Source organism: Chlorocebus sabaeus, chromosome 21 (genome assembly GCF_047675955.1).
Source record: "Chlorocebus sabaeus isolate Y175 chromosome 21, mChlSab1.0.hap1, whole genome shotgun sequence".
Taxonomy (NCBI): Eukaryota; Metazoa; Chordata; class Mammalia; order Primates; family Cercopithecidae; genus Chlorocebus; species Chlorocebus sabaeus.
Window position 1 is genome coordinate 80,129,094 of NC_132924.1, and position 22,414 is coordinate 80,151,507.

At 38.8% G+C, this 22,414-nt stretch overlaps 1 protein-coding gene across 1 annotated transcript in view; it reads left to right on the forward strand.

Annotated features, from left to right (window-relative positions):
- Positions 1–2,829: 2,829 nt before the first annotated feature.
- PRKAR2B (protein kinase cAMP-dependent type II regulatory subunit beta) overlaps positions 2,830–22,414 on the forward strand; it is a 114,591-nt gene continuing 95,006 nt past the window's right edge. The window contains exon 1 of the mRNA XM_007982525.3: positions 2,830–3,251. Within this exon, the coding sequence (XP_007980716.1) occupies positions 2,936–3,251 (316 nt within the window). The 5' untranslated portion in view covers positions 2,830–2,935. The remainder of the gene's footprint in view (positions 3,252–22,414) is intronic.

Here is a 22,414-nt window from a genome sequence, read left to right on the forward strand (position 1 = left end):
TCTATTACCCAGGCTGGAGTGCAGTGGCATGACCACAGCTCACTGCAGCCTTGAGCTCCCTGGGCTCAGGCGCTCATCCCACCTCAGCCTCCCGAACAGTTAGGACCACATGTGTACCACCAAGCCTGGCCAATTTTTGTATTTTTGTAGAGATGGAGTCTCCTTATGTTGCCCAGGCTGGTCTCGAACTCCTGGGCTCAAGCAATCCACCCTCTTTGGCCCCCCCAAAGTGTTGGGATTACAGGAGTGAGCCACTGTGCCCAATCAGACTTGGTTCTTTTTAATCCCCAAATGTTTACTTGGCACATGACTGCTCAAAATAAAGATTACATTTCCAAACTTTCCTAATAGCCATGTGTTTCAGTTGCTATCGCTGTGTAACAGATTATCTCAAAATCTAGAGGCCTACCACAACCTTTTTATTCTGCTCACAGATTCTGTGGAACAAGAGTTCAGCCAGGGCATCCAGCACAGGGCTGGCTTCTTCCGTCATGCTGAATTGACTTCAGTAATGCTCTATTAGTCAGAGAAATCACAAGCACTTTCAAGGGGAGGGGAAATAAGACTTCAATTCATTAGTGGGTAGTGGCCACGCCACACTCTAGCAGATATTGTTGTAGTCATCTTTGGAAAATGCAATCTGCCACACCACAGATGTGGCCATGTTGACTAAGTTCTAGCCAAGAGGATGGAAGAGGACTTGTGTTTAACTTCCTCGAAGTGTCCTTAAAGGGTATGTGATTCAAGGAAGGGAGGGGAGCTTCCACTTCTCTTTTTCACTTTCCTGTTAGCTAAAATACGACTGGCCCTGGAGCAGCCATTTTGGACCACAAACAGGATCACAGAGCAATGAGCTGAGGGAGCCTGGGTCCCTGATGATCATGGAGCACCATACCAACCCTGAACTGCCCACATTTAGATTCCAGAGAAATAAAACTCTATCTTAAGCTATTGTATTTTGCATTTTCTGCACATGTGAGCAGTGTTAATCATAATTAATACAATTATTATCACATATTTAGACAGGTGATACACATGCATCTTAGACTATCAGATCCATAAAAATAATAATGCTTACACGGTAAAGAGTAGTACTAACATTGTGCTCCAACAAGTGACGTGTGAGGCTCACCATATTTTATAAAAGTTTAACTCTCTCTTTTTTTTTTTTTGAGACGAAGTCTCACTCTTGTCCCCCAGCCTGGAGTGTAATGGCACGATCTCGGTTCACTGCAACCTCCGCCTCCTGGGTTCAAGCGATTCTCCTGCTTCAGCCTCCCAAGTTGCTGGGATTACAGGCGCCTGCCACTACGCCCGGCTGATTTTTATATTTTTAGTAGAGATGGAGTTTCACCAATTTGGCCAGGCTGGTCTCAAACTCCTGACTTCAGGTGATCCGCCCGCCTCGGCCTCCCAAAGTGTTGGGATTACAGGCGTGAGCCACCGCGCCTGGCCAAAAGTTTAATTCTTAAAATGCTTGATACAATCAGAAGCACTTAACTACTGTATATTTAAAAACAACGTAGCATTATTACTATAAAGTTCTTAAGAAATGAAAACAGAGAAATACATTGGCTCATGGAGTGAATACAGGAGGCATCATTAACCAAGGGTTAACATCAAGATCCATTTTTACAAAAGGGACTAGTTTGTTACATCTCTGATTTCTAGTCTTGGAGTTTCCCCAGTCATGTGTTTACTCTTCCGTGGGTGGGAAGATAAATCGGAATAACCAAGTGAGCTTGCTCTTGAACTATTTTATTTACAATGATATGGTAATTGTAGAAAATGAAGTATGCGTATTTAAATAGCATTTAATTGACAAAAGACAATTTTCTCTACTTCAAAATTGTAAACATTTGCAAAGTCAGCCTCATATCAAAGTCAAAGCCATCTACTTTAAAAGCACACATTCGTAATTCTATTTTTCTTTATACTGAAGTATTTCAATTTTTGGAGATACAAGTCAAAATCACTCAAAGCATAAAGAAAAGTTTCAAAATAATAAGCGCCTCATCTTGCACTATCCTATTTGAAGGAGATTAACTAACTTTGATAGGTGCCTCACAATAAATGGTGCCTTTGTCTCAACAAATAGTAAATGCGTGGCGTGCACAACGGAATAGCATCAGTAAGACAAAACATAATAAACAGGATGGATGGGGAAAGTCTGGATAAAACGTGGTGGAAGAAAAAGAAAGACGTCACGAAGATGGGGTAGCATTTCTTTGTCCAAAAGAGAGACAGTACCACCATAATACTTTAAACAAAGGACATTAACAACACTTATCATGCAACTAGATTCTAGAAGGAAAATAAAATGCCACTACTAAGGTGGAGGCTGAAGTTTCAGGACAAATCGCTTGGCACCACCTCTGCGGGGGTTCACCATGGCGAATGACGCGTGGGAAGCTGGGCGAGTGGCCAGCCCGCTCCTGGACTCGCGGACAGGTGGACACCAAGGCGGCCTCGCTGGGCCTCCCTCCGCCTCACCCGGCCCGGGCGCGCAGCCCGCCAACGAATTCCACCCTGCCGTGGTCTGAGCGGCTGGTGAGCGGCGCCAGCCGGCGAAGGTTGCCATGGTTTCCGAGGGTCACGTGGGCGCGCTCTTCTGCGCCCCCTCCCGCGCACCGCGGCGGGGCGGGGGCGGGGCGCCCGGGCGAGGGAGAGGCGCGGCCGCAGCGGGAGCGGGAGGAGCAAGAGATGCTGCCAGCCCTCCCGGGGCCGCGCTCGCTCAGCCGCCGCCGCCACACGGAGCAGAAGCGCGCCGGGAGCCGCGGGCCGGGCCAGCCGGGCCGCCGGGGCCCAGTGCGCCGCGCTCGCAGCCGGTAGCGCCGCCAGCGCCGTCGGCGCTCGCTCGGCAGCCGCGGGGCCCTAGGCCGTGCCGGGGAGGGGGCGAGGGCGGCGCCCAGGCGCCTGCCGCCCCAGAGTCAGGATGAGCATCGAGATCCCGGCGGGACTGACGGAGCTGCTGCAGGGCTTCACCGTGGAGGTGCTGAGGCACCAGCCCGCGGACCTGCTGGAGTTCGCGCTGCAGCACTTCACGCGCCTGCAGCAGGAGAACCAGCGCAAAGGCACCGCGCGCTTCGGCCATGAGGGCAGGACCTGGGGGGACGCGGGCGCCTCTGCCGCCGCTGCCGGTGGTGGTACCCCCAGCAAGGGGGTCAACTTCGCCGAGGAGCCCGTGCACTCCGACTCCGAGGACGGGGAGGAGGAAGAGGCGGCGCCCGCAGACGCAGGGGCGTTCAATGGTGAGGACCAGACCCCCCGCCCTCGCGCCCCGGGATCCCCTTGCTGCCACAGCTCTCCGCTGTGCTCTCGGATCTTGCCGCTTTGCGCGCCCACCTCTCCCCGCATTCTCCACCTTTCCCTACCTTCCCATCTCGCCCACCCCCTCAGCATCCATTTCTGTCTCTCCCACTCGCCCACCTTCCTACTCCGCTCTCTGTCATACCCTCTTCCCTTCCTCTGGAGGTGGGAGAGCTGGGAGGTTACGCTTCCCTCTGCCCGTCTGCCCCCTTTGCCTGGGCTGGTTGGGGTGGGCATCTGCTAGAAAGACAACTTTCGCTGTGATTGGAGGTATTTCGCTTCGAGAATACCATTGTGCATAAAGAAACTGGCCCACTTGGCGTCTTCTTTCAGCCTTTGTATTAAACGAATGTCAAAAGAGAAAAGGCGAACCGTGTTTAATATGATTGACTTTACTGTTGTTAGGATGGTAGATTCACTAAAAGAAGCATGAAATTGGACTCACTGGGGCAGAACAAAATTTATGGCCAATAGCTCTGACATTCTGGGAAATAAGAGTTATCTATTATTTTCCAATTTACCAATGCCGTGTTGTGTTATTTTTGGACACGTAACAAAGGATTCTATTTAGTCTGAAACCCACGGGGGTCTTTGGAACGAGGAAACGGGTTAATGGTTTGCTTTTTGTATAAAAGACATATTGAATGATTTGCTGTTTTATTTTTTTTTTAAGTGTATGAGAAAAACACTGTAGGAAGTTCTGAAAGCTTGTTGGTTGTCTTTAGAATGAAAGCCTGTGAGTAATTGTAAGGACTGTGCCAGACTGAGCTAGAATAGACTGAGCTAGAAGAATGAATGGGAAAGAAAAAGGAATTTTCTCAAATAGCTGCTCCTGGCAAGTCCCACCCCTTCTGCTTACAACCCTCTTTCCCTAACACACCCAGACACACACCCTCATTTACAGCCCCCTGTATTACACAACATACCCAAATCCCATTTTTATGGCAACCCAAGCTAAAATACCATGGAGTGCAATGTGCAAGTGTTTTCTCTTTGTGGTATAAGGCAAACATGCATGCAGCATTGCACCAGCTTTTATTTATTTACACTGCTTGTGGTTTGTGTGTCCGCAGTGTATTTCATAAAATGAAAATATTTAGAAGTGTAATTTCATTTCCTTGTGTATGCTCCTAGGAGGATGTTTCTTTTCTTTGCACGATTACATGTTGAAATGGATTATAAAATTAATGTATTTTTAGTTTGTCCAAAACAATCCCAGAAAGCCTGGAAATTAGTGCTCTAGGAAGATAAAAGTGAAGCTTGTTACTTAAAATTTTAATTTTGGACTTTTAAATGTTTCCTCAAGAGGATAATCATAGTCTTAGTAGTTCTTTTTGCACAAGAATCAAATCAAACGCTTTTCCTTCTAGAAACAAGAGAAAGAGAAAAGAATGCATGTTTTAAATAGGTAAGAAGCAGCAGCCAGTAACAGATGATAGAAAGGGCAGAGATATCTAATACTTCTTTTATGCTCCTGACGCATGCACACATGTTCATGCACACACACAAAGGGGGAGAAAAGGACTCTTTTCCCAGGTGGGAGAAAACTAGGAACTCAGGGGCTTGGTAAAGACCTTATATGTATTCTGTATGATATGTTGTTAATATAATCAAAATCTTTTGTTCGTATAATGCGTTCGTTGAGGTACTTTGCATTGATGATTCCATTTTCTCCTTATAACAATATATTGTACACAGAAGAGATTCCATTTTCATTTTGTAGTGAAGAAATAACCGTTAACTTCAAAACAGCAGGGCTTTATATGACTTTATATTCTCCAAGGCACCTTTGCTGTAAAAATTGCTCAATGTGAGTTAAACAAGTTAAACTTGTAAACAATTGCACTATTGACTCCCCAGCCTCACCTCCAAGGCCTTTAAAACTTTTAGACTGCAACCAAATACAATTTGATCATTATCCAGGAGGCACATACATGTGTCTGATTGAAACTTTGGTAATAGTACAGGTACTACCTTCTGTCAGATGCAGTGCTTTTTGATATTTATTATTTGAATTGATTATTTCTCCCTATTTTAAATTGTGTTGAGAACTGCAGTTGAAAAACATTTAATTATAGGCTACAAAGTGGTTGGCAAGCTTTTCTTGTAAAGGGCCAGATAGTAAACGTTTTAGGCTTTGGGCAACATGTGGTCTTGATCACTTCTTCTTTTTTTTTTTTTAAACACATATGCCTTGTGAGGGTTGGGATTGTCCAAAATTAGCCGCATATCAAGGCCATAGCTTGCTGACCCCTGATCAGAAGAAAAAAAAAAAGTCAAAATAGTACCACTGGGGAAAAAAACAGGAGTGAGCCTAAAAAGTATGAGCCTATCGGTTTGACATCTATGTCCAGAAATGTGCCTCATTAGAAAAGAACCGCAGATACTGGGCAATTCTGGCATAGTAAAGAATAAGGATTGGAAAACAAGTCTTAATTTACTATGACACAGCACAAGACCTGCTGGGTCAATAATTCTGAAATTTTCATAGGCATCTCAAGGAAGTTTGATTCAGAAATGACCATTACCCTGTACCATTTTTGAATAGGTTGAGATGGGACATGGTATCCTTTTTTTCCCCCTCAGTAGACATCCCACCCAGGTCGTTATGATATCAGTAGTTCCATGACTGTACTTTGGAAAACATTAACAGATAGTGATAATATTATCTTAAGAGTTAAAACATAATTGCCATTAGTTGACAATTGCTGTGTGCTGTCTAAATGCTTTAATTTTTTTATCTCAGCTTTATGAGAACGATAAGGCCATCACTTGCCCAGTGTTTCATGTGAGCTGCAAAATCAGGATTGGGACACAGGAATGGACCTGGCTTCATCCCTGTGCTCTTGACTGCCAGATTATATCTCCAGATGGGGCTGGGCTAGCATGACCTGAGTAACCTTTATATGTCAAGCTCTATTTGGGACCCTTAATGTGTTTGATTGTTAAAAGGTCTGAAAAATTAACTTGTCCAGGGTCGCACATAGAACGTAAGTAGCGAAGCCTGATTTCTTACTCTTGAAGCCCAGGATCATCAGGGAGTTCTTAAATGGAATTTGTTCTGTGGGCTGACTCTCAAGTCAGGTTTTCCTGGTTACTTTTTCAGTGATGGTGATGGATTTGCATCATTGGTTCATATCCTCTCTTGTGAATGTCTTTAACGTAAGTGATGGTATTTATGAGAGGTTGGAGTTAAAAGGCAAGTTTTTGACCATGAAACTTATGCCCATTGACAAACGTAGGGATCAAGCATATGACCTTGATCTCATAATGTGGTGGTTTAATCAGATAAGCCAGGCACCTGCAGTTAGCTGGAAAAATGTTGTCTGGCCAGGGGTCAGTGATTTTTGAGGGTCAGGTGGTATGGCCGTATGTGGTGCTAGAGCAAACAGATGGGTCAAGGTGGTCTTTTTTCCTACCTTTCCAAAGGATCCCTTCCTCTTCTAATAGCTTTCCTTTCCCTCTCCTATTCTCTTCCAGTCTCATCAATTATAATTGTTACTTTCCATTTGCTAGCAATTTTGGTCAAAAGAGCAAGCTTTAGGTGTTAGAATGATAGTGGCTTATGGTGACCCTTTCTAGGAAAACTCTCAAAGGCCAGAAAGAAGCCATAATGGAAACCTCTTGGCGTCTACTCTGTCTCCCTCTTTCCCGTCCTAGAGAAAGCAAATACAGTTTGACATGTCATGTCTGAAAGGGTAACGTCCCTAGGCCTTGAATTTCTTAGAAGGGTTTACAGTAGGCTATAGCATTGCATCAGTACTAGTTTGGAGTAAAATCTGTGGTAATTCATGATTTTATATAGGCATCATCAAGAGATCTTGTGTTGCCCAATGATTTCTTCAGTGGAATTGCTGAAACTGAAAATGAAGTTCATACCATTCAGATTACTCTGATAAATGGACAAGTGGTCAGAAACAAATTAACTACACATGGGCACATTCAGAGCAGTCAGCCGAGGAGAAAAAATAACTGCTATGATAGAAAATAAAGAGCTGATTTTCTATATTGTAGAAGAAAAAGATCTAGAGTTCAAAGTAGATACACATACCAAAAATAGAGAATCATACCCCATAAGACAAGCATATCAAAGGTAATAAATTGAAATTTACCATGTAATAACTATGGCTTAATTCTCTTGACTCTGTCCTATGTCCAGTCCTATTGGAATCTTACCTACCTTTTGGTTTTTACAATTCAAAGGGAATTTGGAGAATTTACAAAACATCCTTAAGGTCAAGCAAAATATTGTAAAGTTTATATCATTGATATAAAATCTTACAAAGTAATATACTTTTTTTTTTTTTTTTTTTTTTTTTTTGCAGAATAGCAATTTCATTGTGTTTTATGGAAATGAATCCAGTATTGCACTTCTTGGCGAGATGAAGTAGGGAATGAGCTTATGTGGCAGTTTTACTTAGGATTTAATGTTACACAGTAATAAAATCCATATCCTTTCAACTCATAATTTGTAGCTAAGAGCCCCAGGATTTTGTAATTAATGAGACTTTATAGTTTTTGGCTATTAGAGATTTACATGGTGGTTTTAAATCCTCCTGAAATGGATTACATCATTCAAGACAATGGCTAAAATATTGAAGTCATTATTTTAGTTATGAGCATAAAACAATAGTGTCAGAAAAGATAATAAAAATTATTTTCAGTTAGAGATGGTGATTGTGATTTTCAAAGCAGAAGTTAACATTCATTTTACTAGTAATAATAAGTGGATTGCTTTAGGGGTTGAAATTGGGAAACCAAAAAACTTGAAATAGTGTCCTTTCTTCTCTTACCCATCTATTGCTTTGGGCTTTGGAAGAAGGGTGGTAAAGGGAGAAAGATGATAAAGTCAGGAGGCAAAGGGGGAGGGAGAGAGCAAGAGAGAAGTAAAACCAGTTATGAAGGCTTGCTTGAGTAACTTATACTTCGTCTGAAGACATACAATGGAAACACCTAAACAGAAATTGAAGCATTAGTACTTTAATTTTTCTACCTATCAAAAACCAAACCATTTAGCTATTATTTTAGGTAAGACAGTTACCAGCTTTTTTTTTTTAATGGATGCACATAAATTGATATGCTGTGTCTGGGTAGAACAGGAGTGAATATTGAATGGTTATTTTATTGTTGCAAAATCTCATTCCATGGATTCCAGTAAATTTCCAGCTGTCAGGATTTTGTTAACAGCTATGTTGAAAAACAATTGTATTTCTTTTTCTGTTGTGCAAATACAAGCAGGGGACCTATAAATCCATCAATTTGGTGTTTATTTTTGACCCATTAAGAAAATCGTTTGTCAGGAGTAGTAGTAATAAAGCCCTACAGTGGAGATTGGGGATTGATGGAATGTTTTAAGGTGAGAGATTCAGTGAAGAAGACTGAAGTGACTAACTGCAGGGTCTGCCTTAGAAGTGTGGAGAATCACAGAAAGTGCTGAGATCTGGGATGGCCTATTAGAAGGAATGTGTGAAAGTTGGAAGGTAGGACATTTATTCATTCACTGTACAAATATTTATTGAGAGCCAACTTTTTCTTTTTTCTTATTTTAAGAAAAAAGAAGTGATTACTCTTACATTTACTCTCTTTAGACTTCATTTTTTTCTGTTTTTGTTTGTTTTTTGGTAGAGATGGGTCTTGCTTTCTTGCTCAGGTTGGTCTCGAACTCCTGGCTTCAAGCAGTCCTTTTGCCTCAGCCTCCAAAAATGTTGGAATTAGAGGCGTGAGCCACCACGCTCTGCCTGGACTTAAGACACCATCCTTTTGTCAGAGATGGCCTCATAGATAGTATATGTGATCAATTTTGTTAATAGATGGGGCAGGTAAGAGACAGAGAAGTTCCTTATCCAAATTTGGTAGGTTTTGGCCTTACAAATTTGATTTTGTTCATAGAATTGTTGCCAATTTATATTAACTCACATCATATGAATTTTTTCTGTCTTCCATCAAGTTGATAGATAAGGTTTAAAAGGCTGGGCTGAAGAAAAGTACTTTTGTCTTCAGAATTTCCAGGTTTTTTTGTTCTTTGATTCTTTTTCAATGAAGTGAAATCTAATGTTAGACTGTATTTTCATATCACTTGCTTAATAAGAGACAATGGAAAAGAAACAAGAATGCAGTGATTTTTCTGAGTAGAATGGATTGTCACTGTGTTCTTGATCCTGTTCTTGTCCTTCCAGTCTTACCTATGTCATCTAGTTGTGGTTGGGACAGTCACAAAATCCTATAAAAACCTCACTATGATGCTTATCACTATTTTTTGGGAGCGAATTTTGTGCTTTACAAATTCAAAATGACCCAGACTGTTTCATTATGTAATTATTTTATGGAAAGAATTTGAGCTAAAATTTTCAGGTCATGGCTTACATGACAACAAAACAATCAAATAAGAAAATCAGAACTATAAACAGTTGGTGTAACATTTATAAATGTTTCAGCAATAGGCTCTGCCATGTGTAGCTTAATATGTTTGGAAACTGAAAAAAAAAATCTTTCCAGTTGCTGCTGTTTAAAATGTTTCTTAATTAAAAAAAAAAAAAAAGACAAAAGGTCAAAATGTAAACACATGTTCCACATAAAAGTGAAGCCAAGAAGATATACTGTATACAGTTATTTCTGTATCCGTTTGACTAAGGATGACATTGTTTAATTTACATTAGCTGTTCCAAGACAAAATAGTCCATGGGAGTGATATTGAGGGGAATTTGGGGGGTGAAAAAAGAAGGAAAAAAGCCATTTGTTCCATTTGTTCTAATATATTTCAGTTAGACCCAAAAAACATCTTTTTCAAAGGTCATGTTGAATTAAAATATGATTCGGTTGTTTCATTCTCATTATTGTAGAAAACTAATGTTTTTAAAATGGTGTCCTTTTGGGCCGGGCACGGTGGCTCACGCCTATAATTCCCAGCACTCTGGGAGGCCGAGTCGGGCGGATCACCCAAGGTCAGGAGTTTGAGACCAGTCTGGCCAACATGGTGAAACCCCATCTCTACTAAAAATACAAAAACTAGCCAGGCGTGGTGGCAGGCACCTTAATCCCAGCTACTCGTGCGGCTGAGGCAGGAGTATCGCTTGAATCCAGGAGGCGGAGGTTGCAGTGAGCCTAGATTGCGCGACTGCACTCCAGCCTGGGCTACAGAGGTACACTCTGTCTCAAAATAAATAAATAAATAAATAAATAAATAAATAAATAAATGGTGTCCTTTTTATTTAATACTAGTTATTAGCATTTTTGACTACTGGTGTATCAGATGCAGAACAGTGCTTTACACATTGTCGTCTGAACAGATGCTTTACAAATATGTGATTTAGTCTTCCCCAGAGTAGTTGGTGAAATCAAGGTTTGAACCTGATAATCTGACTTCAGGGTCCTCCTCTTCAACCACAGTTTATACACTTCATTTCAGTAACTGTTTTAGCAGTAACGTGGTTGAAAATAACCACGTATCAAAAAATTAGCTACCTACTTTTCCATTTAAAAGTTTGCAGGCTAGCCCTGCATTGATCTCTCCCTTTTACAATTTGCTTTCTCCGTCTATTCAACTCAAATTAGCATTTCGTGTACTTTAGAAACTCAGTACATTTGTTTATTTTGTGTTTGAGAGAGTCATGCTCTGTCGCCCAGGTTGGAGTGCAGTGGCGCCATCTTGGCTCACTGCAACCTCTGCCTCTGGGTTCAAGTGATTATCCTGCCTCAGCTTCCTGTGTAGCTGGGATTACAGGTGCGCGCCACCATGCCTGCCTAATTTTTGTGTTTTTGGTAGAGACGAGATTTTTCCATGTTGGCAAGGCTGGTCTGGAACTCCTGGCCTCAGGTGATCCACCTGCTTCAGCCTCCCAAACTACTGGGATTATAGGCATGAGCCACCACACCCAGCTTTACATTTATTTATTTTAAAAATAATCACCTCATGTACTGAGCTGCGTAATTCTCTAAATTTGTTTTATTATATACCCTTATTAGCAAAATATATTTGAGTGTACACCCCCAATATATGTTGATAAATTTTATACATGTGGCAATATATTGACTTATATGTATGGTAAAGCTTCCTGCAATATAAATTTTGAAAGGACAAAGTAAAAAGCAATTCTAAGCAAGTTGTAATTTTCTCCTACATCCCAACATGTAGCCTTATACACTGTCTTGGCATACATGAACCCCATTTTGGAGACTACAGCTCTAAACAATACCACTTAAATTGATGCTCTAGTAATGTATAAAGTTGCCATGATCAATTTTGGTTCCCTGATTCAAGCTTCTAGATTATAAAGGGCCTGCAGAGTGTGTGTGTGTGTGTGTGTGTGTGTCTTTTTTAAAAGACAGTCACTCCATAAGTTAGTTGACTCAACAAGATTTGGCAGAGTACAGAGGAAAACTCTATCTTATAAAAAGGAAATAAAACTACATTACCTGAAGGGGAAAATCCAGGCTTTTTCTTTTAAAACCTGTTACCTTGAATTCCAATTGTAGAGTAGTAATGTTTTTGGTGCAACATTTGTGGATGGGACAAAGAGAATCATATTATAGTTTTCTGGTTAGGAATCAGTGAATCATGGAAATAACGGTGAGAATTAGAAGAAAGTCTAAAGTTTAAAATAGTTGAAAAGAAATGCAATTTTGTAGAATATTTTAAGTTATTTGGTTAGGAGAGAGACCGTTCACTATTTGCTTTTTTGTAACTTTTGGAAAAATGTTTAGCATGTACTTGGATTACTTGTTAAATAAGTGTAAAAATACATGAAAGAAAGGCAATTCTTTCGTAAATATCCATTAAGTAGTAAATAAAACACAGTAGGCCAGCTGTGGTGGCTCACGCCTGTAATCCCAGCACTTTGGGAGGCCGAGGCGGGCAGATCATGAGGTCAGGAGATCAAGACCATCCTGGCTAACTTGGTGAAACCCCATCTCTACTAAAAATACACACAAAAAAATTAGCTGAGCATGGTGGCGGGTGCCTGTAGTCCCAGCTACTCGGGAGGCTGAGGCAGGAGAATGGTGTGAACCCGGAGGGCAGAGCTTGCGGTGAGCCGAGATTGCGCCACTGCTTGACAGAGTGAGATTCCCATCTCAAAAAACAAAAAAACAAAACAACAAAAACCACAGTATATAGCATCACATGACTTGATTTTAAATTGATATAGCCAAGTATTCTTGTCTTAAGTCATTCTCTTGGTCCTGAATTCCCACTCCCCTCTCCGTATCTTTCTGCCAAATCTCACTCTTTTCCCAAAGGTTTAGTTTACATTTCACCCTACCAAAAATCTTTGCAAGTTTCCCTCCTTGATGTTAATAGTATCAATATGGTAGGATGAATATGGCCTCCATCAGTCAGCTTTGCAGATGTCAAGGGTCAGTATAAGCAGGCAAGAATGTGTAGGAATATACGCTATCTCTCTAAGTCTTTCGTGTTGTGCTTTGCCCACAGTAGGTGTGCAAATGTTTTTTAAAATATTGAGTACTAAGTTGAACACTGTCTAATGGTAAATGTATATGAATATAAAATGATTGAAAACTTCTTAGGCATGTAAATATTTTAAATAGACTTTTAATAATAGTTTCTTAGTAATCTTTTGCATTAATGTAATTTAAGATGTTTTCATAAAATATAAAAGCTTTAGCCTATCTTCAGTTCAGTCTCTTGGATTTGGACTTTGTTGTATTAAAAATACAGTGTGAGACTTGGACCTGACATGGAACACTATAAAATGCACAGAACGTACTTGCACAGGCTTCTTTTGCCCGTTGGATTTCATATTCTAATTGAGGTGACATTCTGGCCCCCCACAAACCACTAATGATGTATGTCATTGCATCTGCTTATGTGAACCCTGTGCTTAATCTAAAACTGATCTATTGCCCTGAACCTGCTTTGTCCATTTCCATCTCTTTGCCTTTCCTCTTCATTCCTGCCACTTTGCAAGGCAAGCTGCCTTCCTCCCTCTATTGCTTGAATCCTGCTGACCCCTCAAGACTCACTTACTCTCTAGAGCCCTCCAATTTTTCCTCTAGCTCCAGCACAGACCTGTCTCTTTAAAATTGAAATGGACATATCCACCTGCTTACCAAATACCTTTGCTTGCATGTTCTTCAGGCACCTGCAAACAATTTTATCCTAAACTGAATGTGTTCTCTCTTTCCTCAGTTCTTCTCTCCTGTACTCTCATGTCATTCTTTTTTTTTTCCCACTCCACTAATTTTCATAAACGTGGTCACTAGAGCTCCTTTTCTTTTGCCTCATACTTTTTAAACCTGGCAATTTGCTTTTATGGAAAAAAGCAAAAATAAACCAGATTGTTTTCAGTTGCCAAAAATTTAAGTGTAATTATGTGCAACATATGAAATAGTGGAAGCTTTTTTAAAAGCATGATTTCATTTTTGTACAGACTCTAGATTTGAAGCCTGACTCTACCATTTATAACTTTTGGGACCTTGAATAAGTTATGTATTTTATGATCAGTGCCTCATTTTTCTCATCTATGAAATGGGAATAAAGATAGTACCTACCTCAGAGGGATGCTGTGAGAATTTAATGAATTAACAGTACCTGGTATACACTAAGCATTAATGTGTGTTTGTTAAAAAAACAAAACACAACAAAACCAAAAGGAAGGAAACAAGTACAAGTTTTAGAATTCAATGAGAACATGACAGTTTAAAAAAAATGAAATTTGATTAGAAATATAAACTAGAGATTGCTCTCAAGACAGTACAGTAATAGTACTTTAAAGAAGTTATTAATGAAAAATATGAAAGTCTTTAAATCTTTTAGTTAAGAGTTTCAAATTTTTAAATACCTGTACTCTTTTAAATCTCATGTCCTCCTTTAATTCCATTTGAAAATCAAGGTAAATAGTCTGACTTGGAAAAAAAAAAGTAAAAAAAAAGGTGGGATAAAGCTTTGCTTTGTTTTCATACCATCCTTTCCCCGAGAATCAGTGTTTAACTGATGTGTTTACACCATCTCCAAGTTTATGGTCTTAAATTTAAGGTTTAGAAAGTAATTTTTTAACAACTTAGGAATGTGTAGGTAGAAGTATTGAAAATTGTTACTTTATTTAAATGAGGCAGATCTTGTGGAAAAACATAACTATGTGCCTGAAGTACACATTAACTGGAAAACAATTAGTTGGCATTAAATTGACAGCTTGTTTCCTCATGTCATAATATTTATAAAAGTAAGCTTAGGGTGGGACAAATTTATACCTCTCCAAGTCTTACATTAGTATGTGTTTTTATTCTGAAAACTTATGATTCTGTACTTATTCAACTACAAATTGCTAGTGATTTATTTTTAGAAGAAAATAAAGACAATCTTTTGGGATCTTTGTTTTTACATGGAGTTGTTCATAGGTCTTTGATTTTTTTTATTTGACTGTTAACAGCAGTTTACCAGTCAAGCAATATTAGGACTTTTGATGCATAATAATTCCTTGAAATACCTTTCTTGTAATTCCTTAAATGGAATCTAAAAGGTATTTTAGTGTTTGAATTTTAGCAGAAACCCGTTTGTAAAAAGAATATTTTATGAAAAATATTTTAGGAGCACATTTAGCATTAAAGTACATTTTGAACTAATTTGGCTGGGCAGATAATATCAGAGCATAGTGAGAGCTTTTTATCTGCCAAAACTGAGTAGAGCAGAATTTTTTTCTCTTTTACTTATTGTGACATATTTTCAATATACAGAAAGACACAGATAAATAAGGAACACTCATATAAGCAGTCTTCTAGCTCTGACAGATGTGAACATTTTGGCACCCTTCACGGTTTTTTTTTATTTTTCTGGCTGGGCATGGTGGCTCACGCCTGTAATCGCAGCCCTTTGGGAGAGACCAAGGTGGGCGGATCACCTGAGGTCAGGAGTTTAAGACCACCCTGGTCAACATGATGAAACCCCATCTCTAGTATAAATACAAAAATCAGCCGGGTGTAGTGGCACATGCCTGTAATCCCAGCTTCTTGGGAGGCTGAGGCAGGAGAATCACTTGAACCCAGGAGGCCAAGGTTGCAGTGAGCTCCAGCCTGGGTGACAGCGTAAGACTCTGTCTCAAAAAAAGAATTAGTTGTTTGTTTGTTTTTTTTTTCTTTTAAAATATACCGCATGTGCAGTAGGAGGAGGCCCCTCGTGTGCTCTGTCCTGTCCCATTCCATCAACTTCTGTCTCCAGAGATAACCACCAATACGATGCATTTATTGTTTATGTTTCTGGTATGTGGTTTTGTACTATTACTGCATAGACATTAGATTAGAAATTTGTATAAATTTTGCACTTATAAAAGTTTCTTTTATGTAAATTATTATCCATCAACTTGTTTTTGAGAACGGCATTTGAGATGTTACATTGATTCATGTAGTTCTAGTTCTCTAGTTCATTTATTTTAACCTGCTATGTAGTATACTCTTGTATAAATACACACTTTATCCATTCTTTGGTAAATATTTTGGTTGTTCCCAATTTGTTGTTATAGTGCTGTAGTGAGTGTGTGTGTGTGTTAGGCAAATGTAGTTTCTAAAGATAGTTTTCAGTGTGTGGTCTGGATACCTCTGGGGGACCATTTGCCTCCTCTTCCCAAACCTTGCAAGAGTCCATAGAATGAAAATTATAATAATACTTCTAAGATTTTCTTTGCCTTTTTTTCTCTCATGCTCTCAGCATGATAGCTTACGGTAGAGTTTTCCAGAGGGTACATGATGTATGATATTGCTACAGATTGAATGCAGGAGCAAGTAGGAGAACCCAACCATCTTCTATCATACCAGATTTGCAAAAATGTAAAGCAAAGTCATTCTAAATTTTACCAAGTTTTGTTTGTTTTGGAAAATATAGTATTATTTTATCAAAATATGTTATTAGTAACCTGCATGTTGTTCTTTTAAATTCATATTTTAAATATTTATCAGTTTTAATTTATAATACAGCAAATATCAATGGATATAACCATATACACACATAATTTTTGAGAGTATATACAGGTTTTGAGATCAAAAAGTTTGTGGACTGCTGCTGTAGGGGATGTACCTAAGTGTGGAAAGGTTGATTGTAGCGGTGCACAGCTTTGACTTCACCTCACATTGTTGTATCTGCTTTGTAAAGGTATTGCACCAGTTTGTACTCTCATCAGCTGTGTAAGAGTTCCTGGTTTTCACATTGAAGCTAACGTTCAATATTGTCAGATTTCAACAAGCTTTGACAGTAGGATGGATGTCAGATAGAATCTTACTGTGAACTGAATTTGTTTTCCTCTTATTGCTAGTGACATTGAACATCTTTTCATGTTCATTGACCGTATTTGTAGTTTATTTTCTTTGAAAATTTGTTGCCATTTTTCCCATCTGGTTGATTGTGTTTTTCTTACTGATTTGTAGAAGGATTTTTCCCCTCCCTCCCTCCCTCTCTTCCTCCCTCCCTTCCTCCCTCCCTTTCTCCCTTCCTTCCTCCCTTCCTCCCTTCCTTTAATGTTCTGGCTACCAACCCTATGTTGGCAATAGTCATTGAAAAAATCTTCCAATCTTAGGTTTGTCTTTTCATTTTGTTTACAATAACTTTGAACATAATTTTTAATTTTAATGTAGGCTAATGTTAATCATTCCTTTTGCTTGTGATTTTTTTGCCTTGTTTAAGGATTTCATCACTAATCCAAATTAAAAAGATAATCTCTTTATTTTCCTGTAAAAATTTGTAAGTCTTGAGTTTCATCTTTAAGACTTTAATTAATCTATAATGTATTTCTTATATACGGTATGAATTAGGGAATCTCATTTCATTGTTTTAGTGTGTGTCATGTATTGACTCATTTTTTACCCCCACTGATTTTTAAATGTTAAATTTCCATTTATATGTGAGTATACAAATTTCCACATTCATGTGAATGTATTTCAAGCTTCTGTTCTGTTCTGTTGGGTTTGTCTGTCCTTTCATCAATGTCTCTTTCTCTTAATGTGACTTTAAAATGGTCTTGATATATGGTATGGTAACTCTCACTTTTTTTGCTTTAAAATGATTTAACTATTTGTAGGCTTTTATTATTCCATGAGACTTTTAGAATATGCTTCTTCAGTTTTGTAGAAAATCTTTATTGGTAGTTTTATTGGAATTGCTTGAATTTATAAACAAAGTTGGAGATGACAGACATTTTAATGATACTGAGTCTTCCTATCCATGAACATAATATGTCTCCCTTTATTCAGTCTTCCTTTCATATTCATCAATAATGTTTTTAATTTTCTCCATAAGGATTTTCCTGTCTTTTCTTAGTTTTATTCCTATGTAGTTTATCACAACTAGGATTTTAAAAATTTATGCATTTTAATTTGTTATTGCTGAGAATATATAGCAGGAACTGGTAAAGCTCACTCATAAAAAGACCCTAATCAAACTGAGCAAAGACTTGAACACATCAATAAAGAAGATCTAATAGTGGCTGGGAGCGGTGGCTCATGCCTGTAATCCCAGCACTTTGGGAGGCCTAGGCAGGCAGATATTTGAGGTCAACAGTTTCAGACTAGCCTGGCCAACATGATGAAACCCCGTCTCCACTAAAAACAAGAAATTAGTAGTGGCACGTGCCTTTAATCCCAGCTACATGGGAGGCTGAGGTAGAGAATCGCTTGAACTGGGATGGCGAAGGTCGCAGTGAACCAAGACTGTGCCACCGCACTCCAGCATGGGCTACAGAGCGAGACTCTGTCTCGGAAAAAAAAACAAGACATAAGAATGGCCAATAAGCACATGGAATGTGCTCAGTATTTTTAGTTATCAGGATAGTGAAAATTAAAACCACTGTAAGAAACCATTAAACACACACAAGAATGGCTAAAATAAGACATACCTTATGTTGGCTGGAACTCATATATGGTCCTTGAGGTCATAAAGTAATATAAACACTTAGGAACACTGTGGGCATATTATAAAGTTAAGCATTCACCCACCTATGACCAAGCAATCCTCCTCCTAGGTATTTAAGAGAAATAAAGTAACATTTACAAAATGCTTGTAAACATATGCTTTTACTCAACCAAAGTTATTGTAAACAAAATGAAAAGACAGTCACAAGACTGGAAGATTTTTTCAATGAATATTACCAACAAAGAGTTGAATATTTAGAAGAATATTAAAGAATATTTATACAAGCTTTATTCGAAATAGCTCAAACTGGAAACTGAAATGTCCGTCAACAGGAGAATGGAGATATATATATATATATATATATATATATATATAAAATGGTATAGTCATATAAGGGAATACTACTACTCATTAAAAAAGAACAGTAGGAATTAATCTTATGTTTGCATGAAGTTCAAAGACAGGCAAAGCTAAACTACAGTGGTAGAAATCCTAACAAGTGGTTGCCTATAAGATTGTGGGAATTGTCTGTAAGAGGCCTCATGGAAACCATCCAAGGTGTTGGAAATGTTTTATATCTTGATTGAAGTGTTGGTTGTGGATGTATATGTTTATCAAAACTAATTGAATTATACATTTTGTTGTATGTGAATTTCACCTCTTTTTTTAAATTGGAAATGTGGACGCTCTTGAAATCCTTTTTTTTTTTCACATTTTAATTGAGAAATGCCATTGCCTTCTGCTCTGGTTATCTTATGAAATCTTTCATTATTCTTGTTAGAGACTAAAACCAGTTACATTTTCATAATTGTGGGGCGTAAGTGGTACTGCTTTTAATAATACTACTTGAAAAAAAGCCAAAGACTAGTCAAACTCTAGTGTTTTGAAGTCTATTTTATGTTTTTAGCCAAACTATATTTTAATTTATGGTTTTCGGAAACTTAATACTTTTATACATAACATTTGCTTTTTTTTTTTTTTTGAGACAGTGTCTCACTCTGTCACCAAGGCTGGAGTGCAGTGGTACAATCTCAGCTCACTGCAACCTCTGCATTCACGTTTGAGCGATTCTCATGCCTCAGCCTCCCAAGTAGCTGGGACTACAGGTGTGTACCACCATGCCTGGCTAATTTTTGTATTTTTAGTAGAGATGGGTTTTACCATGTTGGCCAGGCTGGTCTTGAACTCCTGGCCTCATGTGATCCACCCACTTGGGCCTCCCAAAGTGCTGGGATTATAGGCATGAGCCACCGTGCCTGGCCAAATAATCTTTAGGTGTCAGGGAGCCACCCCTATTATATTATTTTTCATTAGCACTATTTCTTCAGCATTTTTGAACCTAATGTATATTGTAGCCAGCAGTGTTCTAAGCCTTGGGGATATAGTAATGAAGCAGACAAACAAGGAAAGACCCTGCCCTCATGAAGCTTATAATGTAGCAAGGGAGGAGACAGATAATAAACATGAAACGGTAGGCATCTTTAGCCAGCTCTAGAGAAAAGGAAACAGGATGGTACGATTGAAAGGAACAAGAGGGGGCAACTTTAAACTGGGTGTTCAGGGAAAAGCTTCCTGAGAGGGAGTCATTTGAGCTGAGACTGGAATGGCAAGAATATCTTCATTCTGGAAGGTGTATGGGGAAGGCTCCTAATATGGGTATTTTCTATAACTGTACTCTTTATTAGTAGGCCAACCTTAGTCACATCCCTGATTGTTCTCTCAGTTGCTCTTCATTTCAAAGCCTCCCCTCCTGCCTTTCCCTTTTGTTTCTCCCAAATTACTGTTCTCTAGAGCTGTTTTGTTGTGACTTTATAGACATGTAGCAATTTGAACTCTTTGCAGCTTCCAGCTTTTCTGGTATTCTTAGTCCAGCTTGGATTGTTTACTCTTACAAGCAAAACACTGGTCTCCATAGATCTGCTCTTTACGTGAATCTGACCATACAGACTTACAAGAAACAGTTTTGTGTATGGAGAAGCAGAGAGTGAGTTTACATCATCTTGACAGTGGCTTTTCCCACCGCTTTCTACTTACTCTGAGCCCACATTTAAAACCCTGAAAGTATTTGGGAACCTTTTTCTTGACATTGTTACTGCCTCAACTCTGTGTAGCTTTATAAAAACTTAGTCATTTTTAGGACTCTTCTGACTGAACTGTATTTTTCTCTCTTTTCCTAAGGGGGCATGGTTGGTAAAATCCTCATGAATTAAGAAGTGGAGACTCATGTTCATTCACAAGCAAAAATATGTTTTTTTTTTATGTAATCATTTTATTTTGTTACCTTCATGTTCTAAAATGTCAGTTTTGTTTTGAGGAATTTGGTTAATAAATACAAAGAAAGTCTCTGAAATTGGCACTTTGTAAAAGCATCTATATTTCGTCTTACTCTGCCCCACCTCCAACCATAATCCATGTGTCTGAGTGGGTTGGACACCTGATCTCTGTATTTCTTGCTGTATAATCAAAAAGGAAGAAGAAAAGTGATCTCCCAAATGCTGGCTTCTCAGACAGCTCTCGTTATGTCTCATAAGAAGTGCCTTGAGGTACATGGTTCATAATCTGTGTCTTGTTGAGACCAAGACCATGAAGCCTTAGAGGGTACCTGCTAACTATTATTCTGTCCTTGTACCTTTGAGCCCCTCCACAGGCTGAATCTCAACAAATTCCTAGACACTGTGTATCTAGAAATACCTAGTATTTCAAGGGTTTACAAGACAGTGACGAGTAAAGTATCTCTGAGTATTAGCAATTGTGGTCAAGGTTCAGCACCTTTTAACAAAAATATAGAAAATAAGTGGTCCTTGTCAATACCAGAAATTATGTACGTATTAAAAGTTTGCAAGTTGTGTGTGTTAGGTTAATTAGAAAAATTTTCAAGTTTCGTTGTTTATTTGCCTGTTTGCTGTTGACCTTTTAAAAAAGTTAATTATTCCTCGGCTCAAGGGTGAGCCTTATTTTACTTTAATTTTTGAAGCACAGGCATAAGAGAAATTAATTTATTCTGCACTAAATATTTACTCATTCAAAAATAATTATCTTACATGGTTTCTATTTACACAGTTTCTAGAATATTTTATTTAGACAGTTAACAGATTCAGGAAGTGTTTATTGCTAGAAAAGGTGATTAATGGGAGGATAAGGATGCTAAAATTATTTGTGTATATTTTATTTAGGTATACGAACACTTTTCTGCAAAAGGCTAATTTAACGCAGCTACAGTGTAGATAGGGTAGTTTGTAGTTTGTTTTTTATTTTTGTTTGCTTGGTGTGTGTATGTGTGTGTGTGTGTGTATGTGTGTTTATGACTGCAGATCACAGCTCTCAGGGGTCTTGTTTCTTTAGCTTGGAGTTTCTCTTCCAGCAGTATGCTTAGAGATGCAAACTGTGTGTACTGCTATAAACTTGACTTTTAGTTTCATAGATTATCTTAGGTTTTTTAGTCTTCTACTGGATTTCTCATTCACCTACATTTTTCTAAATTAGGTAGCTAGTTGCAGGGTATAAGTCTTTGAAGCCATTGTATTTCAAAATACAACTAGACTTAATAAGCTCTTCAAGGACAGGGACTCTGTTACAATTCCAGTGCCTAGCATCCACACTCAATACAGCAACAAAATTAGTGGGGACAGGAAGACTTGTTCTGCTTCCTTGCAGAGTTTATTGATGCATTCTGCAGCTATTTACTCAGCACCTTTATCTACCAGGCACTGTGATAGGTTTTGGGCATGAAGAGGTGAGCAGATAAGCAGTTCCTGCTGGCCTGGTGCAGAACTCAGTCCAGCAGGTTTGGGAGGCTGTTTTCACTGCTGAGATGGAGAGACTCCTTCAGTTTATCCAAAGTAATGGAGGATTTTGCTTGTAAGGACACTGAAGGATTAAAGAAGATTTGAATCAGTTACACTTCTGGGTCTCTTGGGAGCGTAGGAACTAAACGAATCTTGTGGAATATAGTTTGGCAACTGAAGAGATCTCTGGTTATACAAGCACAAAGATATTCATAGGAACATAGGACTCAGTGTTCCACTGCAGTAGTGTTGGGGAGAAAGTCAAACCTTATATAAATATTTTTGTCTTTTTTCCTTGGGGATTCACTAAGATCTTAGGTTATATTCTCTTAGAAATGCTAGGATTTTACTCTGCTCTTAAATCATATTGTTTGTTTCTCCAGGCATGTAATATATTTCCTATTTTTTTCCTTCTATCCTAGTCTCTAGTTTTCTCTCTTTCTGTGTGGGTGTGTGTGTGGGTGTGTGTGTG